The sequence below is a fragment of the Malaclemys terrapin genome, chromosome 9 (genome assembly GCF_027887155.1).
Source record: "Malaclemys terrapin pileata isolate rMalTer1 chromosome 9, rMalTer1.hap1, whole genome shotgun sequence".
In the NCBI taxonomy this organism is placed as follows: Eukaryota; Metazoa; Chordata; order Testudines; family Emydidae; genus Malaclemys; species Malaclemys terrapin.
The window spans coordinates 78,938,902-78,954,897 of NC_071513.1; the positions used below are offsets into that span (position 1 = coordinate 78,938,902).

The following is a 15,996-nucleotide window of genomic DNA, read 5'->3' on the forward strand; positions in this document are numbered from 1 at the left end:
AAGAAGCCCTTGAGGAATTTCACCATGATTTCAATAATTTCCATCCCACCATCAACCTCAGCCTAGATCAATCCACACAAGCGGTCCATTTCCTGGACACTACTGTGCTAATAAGCGATGGTCACATCAATACCACCCTATACCGGAAACCTACTGACCGCTACACTTACCTACATGCCTCCAGCTTCCATCCAGGACACACCACACGATCCATTGTCTACAGCCAAGCTCTAAGATATAACCGCATTTGCTCCAATCCCTCGGATAGAGACAAGCACCTACAAGATCTCTATCAAGCATTCTTAAAACTACAATACCCACCTGCTGAAGTGAAAAAACAGATTGACAGAGCCAGACGAGTACCCAGAAGTCACCTCCTACAAGACAGGCCCAACAAAGAAAATAACAGAACACCACTAGCTGTCACCTTCAGCCCCCAACTAAAACCTCTCCAGCGCATCATCAGAGATCTACAACCTATCCTGAAAGATGATCCTTTACTCTCACAGATCTTGGGAGACAGACCTGTCCTCGCTTACAGACAACCCCCCAACCTAAAGCAAATACTCACCAGCAACCACACATCACTGAACAAAACCACTAACCCAGGAACCTATCCTTGTAACAAACCCCGATGCCAACTCTGTCCACATATCTATTCAAGTGACATCATCATAGGACCTAATCACATCAGCCATACCATCAGGGGCTCGTTCACCTGCACATCTACCAATGTGATCTATGCCATCATGTGCCAGCAATGCCCCTCTGCCATGTACATTGGCCAAACCGGACAGTCTCTACGCAAAAGAATTAATGGACACAAATCTGACATCAGGAATCAAAATACTCAAAAACCAGTGGGAGAACACTTTAACCTGTCTGGTCATTCAGTGACAGACCTGCGGGTGGCTATATTACAACAGAAAAACTTCAAAAACAGACTCCAAAGAGAGACTACAGAGCTAGAATTGATATGCAAACTAGACACAATCAACTCCGGTTTGAATAAGGACTGGGAATGGCTGAGCCATTACAAACGTTGACTATCTCCCCTTGTAAGTACTCTCACACTTCTTATCACACTGTCTGTACTCGGCTAGCTTGATTATCACTTCAAAAGTTTTTTTTTTTTTTTCCTTTCTCTTAATTAATTGGCCTCTCAGAGTTGGTAAGACAACTCCCACCTGTTTATGCTCTCTGTATGTGTGTATATATATCTCCTCATTATATGTTCCATTCTATATGCATCCGAAGAAGTGGGCTGTAGTCCACGAAAGCTTATGCTCTAATAAATTTGTTAGTCTCTAAGGTGCCACAAGTACTCCTGTTCTTCTTTTTGCGGATACAGACTAACACGGCTGTTACTCTGAAACTTCTCATTTTCAATATATATGTGAGGCTGCTAGGGGAAATAGTAAGGAGGTATGTGTTGTGGTGTCTCCAGTATTGGGATGACAGCCAGCTCTGTATCTGCATTTCATTCTCTGCTAAAACTGAGATTATGCTGGTGGAGTGGACTATTCTAGGGTTACCATACGTCTGGATTTTCCCAGACATGTCCGGCTTTTTGGTCCTCAAATCCCTGTCCGGGCGGAATTGCTAAAAAGCCAGACATGTCTGGGAAAATAGGGAGGGGTCTTGGGCTTTGGGTCCGGGCTGGAGCCGGAGGTGCTGGGGCCAAGCCGCTGGGCTGGGGACGCTGGGACTGGGTCTGGGGGTACTCGGCCGCTGGCCAGAGCTGATCAGCCAGGGCCGGTGCCCTGGGGCCCGAGCCGAGCTGGAATCGCTAGGGCTGGGGGTGCTTGGCCGGGGCTGGCGCGCTTGGCCAGAACTAGGGCCGGTGCCCCAGGGCCCAAGCCGGGCTGGATACGCCGGGGCCAGAGCCTCTTTTCTATCTGTAAATGGCAATATTTCCCTAACTCGTTGAGATGCAGAGAGTCTACATTTATTGTTTGTAAAGTGTTTTGAAATGGTTAAATAAAATGTGCCTCATGTAAGTACTGTCTTTACTGCATTTTGTGGTATGCTCAGACTCCATTCAATTCTGTATCTTCTGTCTTTTTCTTTCCCACCTCTCCAGGCTAACTGGAAAGGAGGGAATGCGTTTTTCCTTCTGTTCCTCACCTCTGGAAGTGAGGAGTCTCTTCTTGCTCCTGGCTGCTTGGATATAATGGGGATTTCAGCTGTTCAAATTTTTCTTCCCCCTTGTCAGCTCTGTCTCTTGCACTGTTCACTACTGCCTGTGGTCTCTACACTGTCAAGTTGCACAGGGAGCACTCCTATCACAGGTGCTTCACTCTTTCTGAGAGTAAGGCCAAGGAAGTGGATTGTGCAAATTGATAATGTACATTGGTGCATAGTAATGTGTGTGGGGCTTGTGAATCACTTTTTGAATATCTACTCCCGAGGGCATTCTGTGCAAAAAAATAAAAAATTCTGGCACAATATTTTAAAATTCTGCAGATGTTGTCAAATAAAAGTGGAGGCTCCAGCATGGCATTGGGGAGCACAGGCCACTGGCTGCACAGAGGTAGGAGATCATTATATGGCTCCCCTTCTGACTTCATTATTATTGACAATTCTACAAAATCCATCTAGTGAAGGACTCATAACATTATGTATTAGGGTTCCTTTTGTTCCTATCAATTTCCCCTTTAGAACAGGGTCAGGTTTGACTTTTTATGTTAGAATTTGATGAGAGAACCTGACATAGACAAAGTATTTTTTTATTCCCAAATTTTGAGAGAGATTACTGTGTATATTTTTTTCAGACCCATCTGCATGTGGACCTCCCATTGAAATCAGTGAGGTTTGGTGGATGGAGAGCTAGAAGGATTGGACCTCTTATTAGATAACCTATAGTCAATTTTGTTTTGATACCTATTAAAAAGCAACACAAAACTTGTCATTTTTGTTCATTCTGTTGTAGCCAACTCATGTGAATATACTAAGGCAATATCTTTGCTTTTTGATTAATCTTTAACCTTTAGAATTAAAAAATTAATTAGCATTCTTATTTTTTCCTCAGAATACATTCAATTATTATCATGAATATATATTAATTTTTTAAAAAAGGAGTTGGGGTAATATTTGTCCTAGCTCTCTCAATCTCCACAAGAGGAAAATTGCTATTCTTTTTATTATTTTCAACTTGGAAGTTCACAAAGATACGGCTTGCAGTGCAGTGTAGTTCTAGGTATTTTTATGAAGGCCATGATAAACCTTTAATACATTATAGGTCAGGCAATGATTTGATCTTGTAGTAATTTGCGAACTGTGCTAGACTATAAAGTCTATTATCTGAAATAATCTATACTTGAAAAGGGACAAACCATTTGCAAAAGATAAATAATGTTTAAACAGATGAAAAGAACTTTTCAAGGGAATGTAGTTAGAAGAGGTCTGGATGTGTGGTATGTTTTAATTATTTTTTTTTTATTTTTTTAAGCTTATATAGTACTTGTTCATTGTAGTCCAGTCCAGTTGTAATTTGCAAAGTCTAGACTAAAAGTTTTAAATTTATAGATCTAAATTCTTTTCTAAACTATATCCCTTGCAATTCTGCTTCAGGTAAATGGTAGGAACACAGTCTAAAACAGAGCTTGTAGGTACAGAAAACAGGACCCCTCAGTCAGGTCCATCTTGGGGGGTGGGGAGCCCAGACCCAAGTTCTGGGCCTTTCCCTGTCTCCCCAGCCAGCTCCAAACTGACACTCCCTCCAGCCCCTCCTCTGGCCTTTGTCTCTTTTCCAGGCAAGGAGGCCATCTGATCTCTTTGTTCTCCTACACCTTCAGTTGGCACCTTGCAGGGGAAACTGAGGCACCCATACAGTATTCAGAGAAAACAGTAATAACATTCCCACTTTGTCACAACAAAATATAATATATTGAAGCAGGTGAGTGCTGCTTCTGACTTTCCACTTTTAATTGACCCTTGTAATCTTGTGGCGCCGGAGCGTTGTAGCTTCATTTTATCCCAGCAACAAATTCTTTATCATCGCAAAAGAAGGGGCTATATTTGTTTTAATTTTAGAAAGTATTTGCTTTTGAGGGTTATTGATCAAAGAGTGCTTGGTTGTTTCCATATTTAAAAGAATATTAATAACATTGATATTCTTAGTTAAATAATTTTTTCTTACGATAGTGATATTGTGCAATAAGGGAAACTGTTAAATGCTTACTGTTTCCAGTACGTTTTACATTATTTAATAAAATATATATTGGCTTACAAGGCGGGTGAGCGGGGGCGTGAACTTAGACCCATTGTGGGCAAAAATTATACAAACCTGCCGCCCCTGCTATCTTTAATATCCTATGAAAACACAATATTTAACTAATGCTTATGCATTTACATTTGTTTTGTGACTTCAGTAACAAATTTGGAATGATTTTGGAAAGTCAGCTAATCTGAATTTTTTTTTTTTCCATTCACTATAAAGTCCTTCCTAATGGATAGTTTGGGAATGAATCTGGATGTCTGTCCAACTTTATTGACGGGCTATAATAGTTGCAACAAGACAGCACGTTGCAGAATTCGTATTCCATTTTCTACCAATGTTTATTTCATATTTGCTTTGTTTAGAGTTTAGTTTTCAAACTCAGATTTCACAGTGGACCAAATCTTGTCTCATGTCAGCCTGACTTTTTTTGCTGACACCATCTTTATTCAGCATATGCCCTTCATGTATTTTGTCTTTTAATCATCTCTTTGTGAAATATTTGGACAGCATTTTCAATACCATTGTAAAGGTATGTTATTGTGATACTCTTGTGTTAATTGAGAGTCATGAACCCAGTGTTAAGTACTTCCTGGAAGATTGATGGGAGTTGAGGGCACTCAGCCCCTTGAAGGATCAGGCCTCATGTAAGAACATTTCCTTTCTCTTGTAGAGCAGAATAGTTTCCAGTTCATTTTTGTTCTGTTTCTTGTACAGAAGTAGATTTTTGGCATGCTTGATCTTTTCATTAATAAGTGCGGTGCCTCCTGCTGGTTGTCCTTGGGGAATTAGCTCGATTTTCAGCCCGGAGCACCTTCTGCAGGCCAGTGATCCACTACCGCTTGGCCCCCCGGTGTCCCTCCCTGGACTCCGGTATCCTGTTAGCTGGGGTGCTGCCCCCTGGCAGTAACCCCTTTCTCTCACGTCTCCCCTCCCTGAGAAACCCCCACCCACTATCCCCACCTCGCCTCAGTATAAGGCTACTGCCAGTCATCGTCTAGCCCCCACGCCCTGGGGCAGACTGCAATATCAGCCTACTCATCATTGGCAAGGTTGGGTTTGGACCTGCTGCCTTTGCCTACCTCTGGGCTGCCCTCTGCAACCCCCAATACCTGTTGGCCTTATGGTAGGCCGCAGCCTGGAGCTTTCCAGGCTGGAGCTCCCCAGCTCCTCTGCCTTTCTCCAGCCCTGCTCCACTCAGGTACCCTGTCTCTAGCTCCCTGCAGCCAGGCCCTTCTCTCTCTGAATGCAGAGAGAGAGTGTCTTCTTGAGCTCCAGGCTCAAGCCTTTATAGGGCCAGCTGGGCCCTGATTGGGGCATGGCCCCTGCTGAGCCTGCTTCCCACTCAGCCTGGGCTGTTCTCCCAGCCCTCCAGCCCTCTCCCTGGGCTAGTTTTAACCCTGTCAGGGCTGGAGCGGGTAGCTACCCCGCTACAATAAGCAAATAGATTTTGTTGTCAAGCTTTGTTATATAATCAAAAGAAAACCATTTGACATAGAATAGTTTTACAATATTAAGTTTCCAATATAATCCTCATTTTGGCTACTACTCTAAGATCCATAAAAAAGGGAATATCAGCCTCAACATTGATAAGTTAGCTAGCTCCAGACCTTTTTCCAATTTAAAGTGAACAATAGTTTATTTAACTTTTTTCTTTTCTAGTGCGAGGATCTGAAGGATTCTACATGGTGACTGGACCACCTAGTTTTACTGAGAATACAACATTGCAAAGGTACTTTTGTTCTAAATATTGCATCTTCTGCAGAAAATAAAACAGTTTTTCTAAATATTTAATATACATCTAGAGTTTTCATTTGGAATAAAAAATCATAAAGTGAGTGCCAATATCTGATAATGAATTAATTTTAATCTAAGTTAATAACTTAGAAAATTGGTGTATTTGAGGGCTTTACATTTGTATACACCCCAATAATATTTGTATTTGATAGTTGACTATTGCCCCACCAGAGCATATAAGTATAATTACACAGACAGATTCTATTCTCTCAATTATAACATAAATACTCCCCAGTAATTTCTATGAGCAGCGTGGAAACTGGTTGTAACATTGGTTTTCATCTTGTTTTATGAGAAACCTCTTTTGTGTGATATATTTGACTGTTCATGTGTATTTGTTATATTTTTTTAGGGACTTCGGGAAAAACTGCAAAGTTTTTGCTTTCAGTAAGGATGGTACTCTCTTTGCATGGTGCAATGGAGAAAAGTCAGTGCTTCTTTTATTATGAATGATTTCCTTTAATTGATATTATGAGATCTGGATATATACATATACACACCTCTACCCTGATATAACGTTGTCCTCGGGAGCCAAAAAAATCTTACTGCGTTATAGGTGAAACTGTGTTATATCAAACTTGCTTTGATCTGCCGGCGTGCGCAGCCCCCCCTCCCCCCCCCGAGCACTGCTTTACCGCGTTATATCCAAATTCGTGTTATATCGGGGTAGAGGTGTATTGTAGAATGTGCATAAATGGTATAAATGAAAACACTATAAAGGCACTTTTTGTACTCCAGTTGTAGTGGTAGGTTTTGTTTTAAATTAGTATATGAATTATTTATTATTGATTTCATACATGTATAGGGCACCATGGAATCTGGATGCCCTTTTATTAGGGGGTGATATCGTTTCTGTTCACATTGCCCAGTTAAAAAAATATCCAATTCCCAGTTCTGGGACTCATCCCAGGACCTTCAACATAATAGGGTTGCAGCATGATTTCTAGGCTAAATTCTTTAAAAACAAGAGAAGGAAATAATTGTGTATGGTCTTACTATTTTGAAAATATTCTGGGTGCTCAGAATGCTTGGAACTACTTGATTGTCCACCAAATGTGGAATTTTCAGTACAATACAAGGTAGTTTAAAAAGAAGTTGGCACTTTAGGCCAGATGCTGTTAGGTACTGAATTCCTTAAGTTTCCAGTGAAATCAGTGGAAAATAAGGATTCTGAGCTCCTTACAGGATCAGGCTCCCTTATTTATAGACTACACAGAATTAGGCCCATCTATGAAGAATCATGCCTCAGAAACATTCCTTTCTGCAATAATGGTCTATTGATAGTGATTGGGAAGAGGAGATAAGAACCTGTTTTGAGGTTTTAAGATTCTTAATGCTCTGTTTACTCATTACCTGGCTAGTGGAGAAAACAAAATGTCTGTTAATGCTAATGAATGTTTTGTTCTCTGCTCAGTTTTGTTCCTCAAAATGTTGAGGTTTTTCACCACTGTGCTATGAATTTTGTTTCAGACAGCTGGAAAGGTCCTGTCACTGGGAAGGGGGCAGTTAATGTAACCAGTGGGAGCAAGGTCCTACTCCAGTCACTGGAGTCTAGCAGTGGGTTGGATAGGGTGTGATTCTATTTGTATATTGTTCTTTGGATTCCACATGATGCAGGTTGTCAAGGCTGCTTCCCCACTCTGAACTTTAGGGTACAAATGTGGGGGCCTGCATGAAAACTTCTAAGCTTAACTACCAGCTTAGATCTGGTCCGCTGCCACCACTCCCAAATGCTAATTCCCTTCCCTGGGTAGCCTTGAGAGATTCTTCACCAATTCCCTGGTGAATACAGATCCAAACCCCTTGGATCTTAAAACAAGGAGAAATTAACCATCCCCCTCCTTTCTCCCACCAACTCCTGGTGGATCAAGATCCAACCCCCTTGGATCTAAAAACAAGGAAAAATCAATCAGGTTCTTAAAAAGAAGGCTTTTAATTAAAGAAAAAGGTAAAAATCATCTCTGTAAAATCAGGAGGGAAAATAACTTTACAGGGTAATCAAACTTAAAGAGCCCACAGAAATCCCCTCTAGCCTTAGGTTCAAAGTTACAGCAAACAGAGATGAAACACTCTAGCAAAAAGGTACATTTACAAGTTGAGAAAACAAAGATAAAAACTAACACGCTTTGCCTGGCTGTTTACTTACAAGTTTGAAATATGAGAGACTTGTTCAGAAAGATTTGGAGAGCCTGGATTGATGTCTGGTCCCTCTCAGTCCCAAGAGCGAACAACCCCCAAAACAAAGAGCACAAACAAAAGCCTCCCCCCCCCACCAAGATTTGAAAGTATCTTGTCCCTTTATTGGTCCTTTGGGTCAGATGTCAGCCAGGTTACCTGAGCTTCTTAACCCTTTACAGGTAAAAGGATTTTGGAGTCTCTGGCCAGGAGGGATTTTATAATATTGTACACAGGAGGGCTGTTACCCTTCCCTTTATAGTTATGACACAGGTCACCATCAACCTTTAGTTTCCACAAACGTACGGTGTCAGGGCTGTTATCTCACCTTGTTATAGTTATTTTTTTACTGTGATGTACATATTCTCTGGACAAAAAAAATTAAATGCAGTATCTTACAGATTTAACTCTATTCTTCCTTGCTATTGTCTATCTGTAACTCAACTTTAACGTTACAGAAACATAGGTAAGAGGTTTTTTGTGGCAGTTTTTTTTTTTTAGCTGGAATGTAATTTTTTGCAGACCAAGTATATAACATGTTTTTGACCTGAGATTTTTACTTACTAATTTACTTTTTGGTATGATTGGATATGTGGTCTTAAAATGTGTTTTAATCAACATTTAACGAAAGGAAAAAACCCTCCTGCATTTAGTTACATCAGCCAAATGTGGAAGATATCTAGAACAGCCAAGCATATGTGAAATGACATTGGCTATTGATTAACCAGGCTAATCAAGCTTTGTTGAAATGACCTCTCTTGGTTCCAGAGTAAATATTGTGAAAGTTGCCAGCACTGAATTACTGCACTCTTTTGATCTCCCAAAGGCAGTTTGCCTTGAATTCTCGCCAAAGAATAATGTCCTGGCAACGTGGCAGGCCTACACAAGTGAGTATTTTACCATCTGTAAAAATACATGAGAGAATTATGCACCAACTCAATTCAACATGAAGACTTGCCATTACTTGATTTGCTTTGATTTGTATAACAATTTGCCATAGACGTCGTGGAGGGAAAGACTGTTTCCTCCATGTACAGGTGCATGGTCAAGAGAAAAGATGCCTACTGAAGCATCAGGTATGGGCCACTGGAATAGTGGTCTGATCTACTGAGCAAATGCTATGTTTTAAAAAAGTTACTGAATACTACATGGAGAATATGTGTCATCTTAGTATATGTGCAAAGTGCATCAGGTGGCACATGACTAGGATTCATCACTGAATTTGGTCCGCGGTTGAGTCATTAGGTTTCCCGGCCAGGTACTGACTGGGAGTAAAACGTGAGCGCTGATCCATGCCTCCCAGAATATGTGTGGACATACTAGAATACAGTTCAAACCAGCTTATAACCATGCAAATAAGATACTTTATGGAAAGAGTTCATCATAAGCTAAAGAGAAACTGAGACTTTAACATGGGAGTTTAAAAAGTGGCTTGGTGAGGTTCTAGGTGGCAGAACAAATCAGAGTGGGTCCCAACTGTGGAGAGTCACAGGGAGGGAACAGTAAGGCCAAGGTTAAAAGACTGTTGTGAATAGCCAGGTCAATAGGTGTATTATAGATAATGAGTGAAAGCAAAGGTGATGGATGATGGGGGTGGATGTGGTCATGTGGGAACAAATCTTAGAGGACTTGGAACATTTACTTTCAGTTGTTTGCCCACATGGTAGATTTTCTGAGCTCTTTTTTATAAAAAAAAAAACCAACTTTTCCTAGGGTTAGTGACTCTATTCCTGTGCCCTTGTCTCATAGTGTAGGGAGGAGAAACCAGGAACTTCAGAGTTCTAGTCAGTTTGGGCTTTCCTGTTGACTTCCTGTATTGCCTTAGGGAAGTCGCTTAAACCTGACTCTACTCTGAAAATGGACTCTTTAAAAATGGCATTGTGAGGGTTCATGTTTATTGACCCATAATGATTTCCATATCAGACATGGTTGGGGGGGAACCTAACCGCCAAAACTAGTCTGGAAAACTGAACTCTGAGAGTCATGCTGGATTCATGCTTTTTTGCGCATAAAGATTGTGCAATCCAAATTAGTTCCTTAATTACACTTATGCACCCAAATAGTCTTCAGATTATGCCCTAAGTGTCACCTATCCACCTATTCTGCCAATGTGGTTAATTGACTGGAACCCAGTTATCTGTTCTGTTGATGTGTGAGCTGCAATGTGCTCCCCTTCATTTTTTCTCAGCTGTATTGGCTCTGCAGGGCTAACAGGAGTGAAAAGTTACTTTAGTTACTCAAGTCCATGGATGGGAGTCTGAATGCACACAGGGAGGTGATCTGATTAGTAAGTAGAGGCTATTTAGTCTGTAGAGTAGTACTGTATTTTAATAGTAGCACCTCGCTACCGCCTGGATATGAAAATTAATTTGGTTAGTGTTTGAGTTGCACTGTTAACAGGTAAAGTGCAATTCAAGTGTATCATTTACTACTATGGTAACAATTTTAGATATAAAAAAAAATCATCTTCTTCTTTTACGATTGATGAGCTATCTTCTGTGGGGAAACCTGCTAGAGGCTATGGTGGGGGAGACTGTTAATGTTGCTCATGGCATCCTAGGAAGCTAAAGGAACCGCAGAATGAAGCCATGGAAAAATAGTTTAGAAACTGGAAATTAGGAGGAAGAATCAGGAACCGCTGCTGATAACAGAAAGTCATCTCTGCAGTAAATATTTTTTAATGTTGCAGATGGCTAATACAATCAAAAATTAATTCATTCAGTAAATCTAACTCCTGGTTTGCTGATAAATTGAAAGGAAGTGACATAGTCACTTGAACATCTTAGCAAATAACAAAACATGAACTTGGATAATTAACTACATAGACTCATAGACTTTAAGGTCAGAAGGGACCATTATGATCATCTAGTCTGACCTCCCGCATGATGCAGGCCACAAAGCCGTCCCAACCCCTTTCCCTTGACTCTGCTGTTGAAGTCCCCAAATCCTGTGGTTTAGAGACTTCAAGTCGCAGAGAATCCTCCAGCTAGCGACCCCTGCCCCATGCTGCGAAAGAAGGCGAAAAACCTCCAGAGCCTCTGCCAATCTACCCTAGAGGAAAATTCCTTCCCGACCCCAAATATGGCGATCAGTAGAACCCCGAGCATGTAGGCAAGATTCTCCAGCCAGACCCTCATTGGCCATTGATACTATTTACCAGCGATGGTACGCTGTTCATTTGACTAAAATCATGTTATCCCATTAAACCATTCCCTCCATAAACTTATCTAGCTTAATCTTAAAGCCAGACAGGTCCTTCGCCCCCACCGTTTCCCTCGGAAGGCTGTTCCAATATTTCACCCCTCTGACGTCTAATTTCAAGCCTAAACTTCCCCACGGCCAGTTTATATCCATTCGTTCTCGTGTCCACATTAGTACTGAGCTGAAATAATTCCTCTCCCTCCCTGGTATTTATTCCTCTGATATATTTAAAGAAAGCAATCATATCCCCCCTCAGCCTTCTTTTGGTTAGGCTAAACAACCCGAGCTCCTCGAGTCTCCTTTCATACGACAGGTTTTCCATTCCTCTGATCATCCTAGTGGCCCTTCTCTGTACCCGTTCCAGTTTGAGTTCATCTTTTTTAAACATGGGAGACCAGAACTGCACACAGTACTCCAAATGAGGTCTCACCAGAGCCTTGTACAACGGAAGCAGCACCTCCTTATCCCTACTAGATATACCTCGCCTAATGCATCCCAAGACCGCATTGGCTTTTTTCACTGCCACGTCACATTGTTGACTCATAGTCATCCTGTGGTCTACCAGGACTCCGAGGTCTTTCTCCTCCTCCGTTACTTCCAACCGATGCGTCCCCAGCTTGTAACTAAAATTCTTGTTAGGCAGGAGGATCACAGCATTGAAGAATGCTGGATGCTTCACTAGTGCAAGGTAAATCCAGTAAACTGGAGGAGCATAGCTACCATATTTAAAGAGAAAGTAGATATGTGATTGCACAAAATAAGCAGCTGGTCCAATGAAGGAGTAGGTGAAAACCTTATACTGTCAGAATCTGCCAAATTTAGGACTTGATCTTGCAAAGTGCTTGCACATTCATAAGGGTTTCCAGCCCTTTGCAGGATTAGGAAAGGCCATTGTTGGGGTGGAATAGGATGGTGAGTGAAGCAAACCTAACCTTATTCCTGGGGCCACGACTGCAAACCTATGTTTTTTATTACAGCTGCTAAAGATGGCGCAGCAGGCATGCCCAACCTACAACTTTATGATGTAAAAACTGGGAAGTGTTTAAAGTCTTTCATCCAGAAAAAGATGCAGAATTGGTAAATAATATTTTCAAGTATTAATTATCTGCAGAGAAATGTAGTTTTCAAAACCTAATTTTGAAAGTATGATTTTAATATTGTGTTGATTCTCAAAATACTTTCTGTTACAAACCGAAAGTATCTATACTAGTATCTTTGTACACATGTGTAGTCAGTTTGTAACATAGTAAATCCACTACCATTTTGTACAACTGGGGGGAAATAGTACCATTAGTAACTGGTTGTATGATATTTTTACCACTAACCTCATATAAACTTGTATTGTTGAATCTCTTTGTGAGCATTGGTCTTTAAACTTAAGTTATGAAATGTAGTTTTTAAATATTGCGATAGTAAATGTTGCCTACTTCAGTTTTTATATTGTCATTTTTTTTTTTTTAAATCTTAGGTGTCCTTGCTGGGCAGACGACGAAAGTATATCTGCTAGGATCGTAAATAATGAAGTGCACTTCTTTGAAAACAACAACTTTGGTATGCAAACATTTCTAAGCTTTGGCTTCATTGCATTCTAGATATGTCTCTCTTTTGCCTATCTTCACCCTTTCCGCATTTTCTGACTTTTTTCATGTTGTTGGCTTTATCTGAAATCTTGCTTAAATCCTCTTTTATTTTGTACCCAGAATAAATAAGGTCTTATGAAGTCCTAGCATATTTTCAGCACATTGACATTTTTTGTTTTCTACTTCTCAACTGCCCCTCTGTAATGTGAGATCGTTCCCCATTTTAGATACAGAGGGCCAATTCTGCATTGATCTATGCCCAGTGAAGTTCAAAGGATGTGTGTCAGTATAGAATTTGACCCATGATTTCTTCTGTGGGTTGTGCTGAGCTTATCTCTTTCGGTTTCCAAAGAGCCACGAGAAGATTGATGCTTATGGCAACACCATTACTGTGGAGCCAGGATATTTTCCAGAGTAGTTCAGCATTAACAAAAGGTGTTTGGGAAGTAAAGAGAACAAGCTGAGGCAGAGGGAAGGAACCCAGGAGAGTTTGGAGATTGTTGAAAATGGAAGAGAACAAAAGGAACTCCAGGGAAAGAGACAAAAAGAGAACAGTGAAAGTAGAAAGGAGGAATTCAGAGAAAAAGAAAAAACGTAGATGACACAAAAGTTGTTTGGGGGCTAATGGTGTAACACACTGCCTTACGGGAGACATGGTTTTAGGATTCGGGGGCAGTTTCTTCTGAAACTAGTGGAACTTGGAGATATAGCGACATGGGATGTCTCTGGCTCCATGCTTGTTGGAGGAGGAAGATGAGGGTGAAAGTCCCACCCCTATAATTTGGTGACTGGTTTACAGAATAACATAGGCGTTGTTCTGGGAGGAGGCTTTTCACCATTCTTCCGTAATGCTTATTAAAGGGGAGGTGTTCAGGGGTTATGCTGGGAAAAATCTGTATTCTCGTCAGGTGGGGTTTCCTACATGGTGCTCTTATTCTTTCCCATTTCTGATCTGTTATAGATGGAGAGATGAGACTGCTATGAGAGCAGACACCCTTTAAGCTTTTTATTTAACATTGATTATTATTAGTCTGTGTAAATCCTGCTGGGTTTACATAGCAATGGTGGTTCATGAACTGAATCTTGAAGTTTGTTTGAGAGGGCTAGAAAACCTACGTTAATTAAGCCTCAGCTGCCAAGAGAGAATTCCATGATAGCACGGCCACTTCTCCTACTGTGCCGCCTATTGGCCACTCCCTAAGGAGGGTGCCAGGTGTTCCTTTCTCTCTCCTCCATACTCCTTCCCCCCTCCCCACACACAGAGGTTTTATGGTATTGGCAATCCACTCATCCCACAAATCAGTCAGGGTGGTCAAAGGGATGTTAGGTGCCACCTCATCCCTCCCAAAAGCTATAGTAGCAGGAACAAGGCAATGGCTTCCAGACCTAGCTTGGGCAGAAGCTCTCCATAATCTGTAGTGTGGTAGCTAAGGAACTCCCCTATCATTTGGTAGGGAAATATGAGGTGTATCTACTAAGGTGTTGGGGTCATTTGTCACTTCTGCCACTGAGCTCATTCTGATAGCTGCTCAAATGAGACTGTTTTCCCACTGCCGTATTGTGCGGGAACTGGCACCGAGTGCAGGATTCACTTCCAAAGAAAACTCCTATGTGTAGGGGAGTGATCAATTCACAGCAGGCCTTTCAGAGAGCCTGCTGTGGGGAGCAATCACCTGTGTCCCATCCACAAAGATCCAAGGAGGGGAGCCTGTACAGAGTGGAGCAGGATGTGTGGGAAGTGGCCGCACTTCCTCTGACGACAGCCTAGTTAAGGTGGGGGGCTCTGCCACTTGCTTTGATTGTAGAACATGAAGTATGTTCATGCGGGTTCAAAGACTTTCTTGCTGTGTGAACTTCTCCTCCAAGGTTTGTAGAATGTTTTAAACCCAAGGCTGGTTCAAGTGGGTTCAAAGTTTGATGGAGACATTTCACACCCTATAATTGTCATACCTGTGATCATAAAGAGAAATAAATCTAGCCAAAACTTCAAGTCTGAGAGAATACATAATCAAAGATGGTTATCATGCTGCTTTTGCCAAGTAAAGAATCTTTTTATGGTTAAGTACATCGTTCCTTGTGTATTATCAATGGGGTACGCTCATAAAATGGTATAATATAAAAATACATTAAGTAGTGTGAGTTAACAGTGTTTTGTCATTAACCTGACCGTAATTGTGATTTTGCAGATACTATTGCAAATAAACTTCATTTGCAAAAAGTTAATGATTTTGTGTTATCACCAGGACCACAGCCAAGCAAGGTACCTATAATGTTTATTCACAATTCATATATTTTGGTTTTCTTTAATTCCTTTAGAAATCATTGTATTTCTCTGTCTTTGTGCTACTAAGAACAATGTATCACTAATTTAATATAATGGTTTTGATTTAGGTTTCTGTTTATGTTCCTGGAAGCAAGGGTGCACCCTCGTTTGTAAGGTTGTATCAGTACCCTAACTTTGGTGGCCCTCAGTCTGCATTGGCCAATAAAAGTTTCTTTAAAGCTGACAAGGCAACAATGCTCTGGAATAACAAAGGTACAGCAGCTATTTAATTTAATCTCTTATATTTTATTCACTAACCTCAAGATTTGGTTATTTTGCTTACTGTTGTTTTTGTATTCGTCAAATGCAAAGACAAAAAACTTGTGTTAATGCAACATTAATGTTATAATTTTAAACAATAAAGTTCTCATAAATTGCCCACATTGCCCTTCATGATCTCGTCCCCCATCTGTATCTGCTCTCATTTCCTCCTAATCATCTTGCTCCCTCAACTCCTTGCATACCTTTCTTTTGCCTGAACACTATAATTTCTTCTTCCATTCTCATCTTTGCATGCTCTTTCATGCTGCCCTGTATATCTATGTAGGACTAGAAAATCTGTTATAGTTAAACTCCAGCCTCCAAAGGAAATCCCACCACACCATGTCCTAATTCTTGTTAACACAGAAAATACTTTCTCCTTTTTTCATGTCCTTCTTTAAAAGCCATTTCATCCAGAAATCCTGCTTCATCATCCTTTC

At 40.9% G+C, this 15,996-nt stretch overlaps 1 protein-coding gene across 1 annotated transcript in view; it reads left to right on the forward strand.

Moving 5' to 3' along the window:
• The window catches only part of EIF2A (eukaryotic translation initiation factor 2A), a 31,796-nt gene that overhangs the window by 3,697 nt on the left and 12,103 nt on the right, over positions 1-15,996 (forward strand). Inside the window, exons 2-8 of the mRNA XM_054039131.1 lie at positions 5,882-5,951; positions 6,369-6,443; positions 8,960-9,078; positions 12,370-12,469; positions 12,861-12,943; positions 15,159-15,232; positions 15,364-15,508. Coding sequence (XP_053895106.1) covers positions 5,882-5,951; positions 6,369-6,443; positions 8,960-9,078; positions 12,370-12,469; positions 12,861-12,943; positions 15,159-15,232; positions 15,364-15,508 — 666 coding nt within the window. The remainder of the gene's footprint in view (positions 1-5,881; positions 5,952-6,368; positions 6,444-8,959; positions 9,079-12,369; positions 12,470-12,860; positions 12,944-15,158; positions 15,233-15,363; positions 15,509-15,996) is intronic.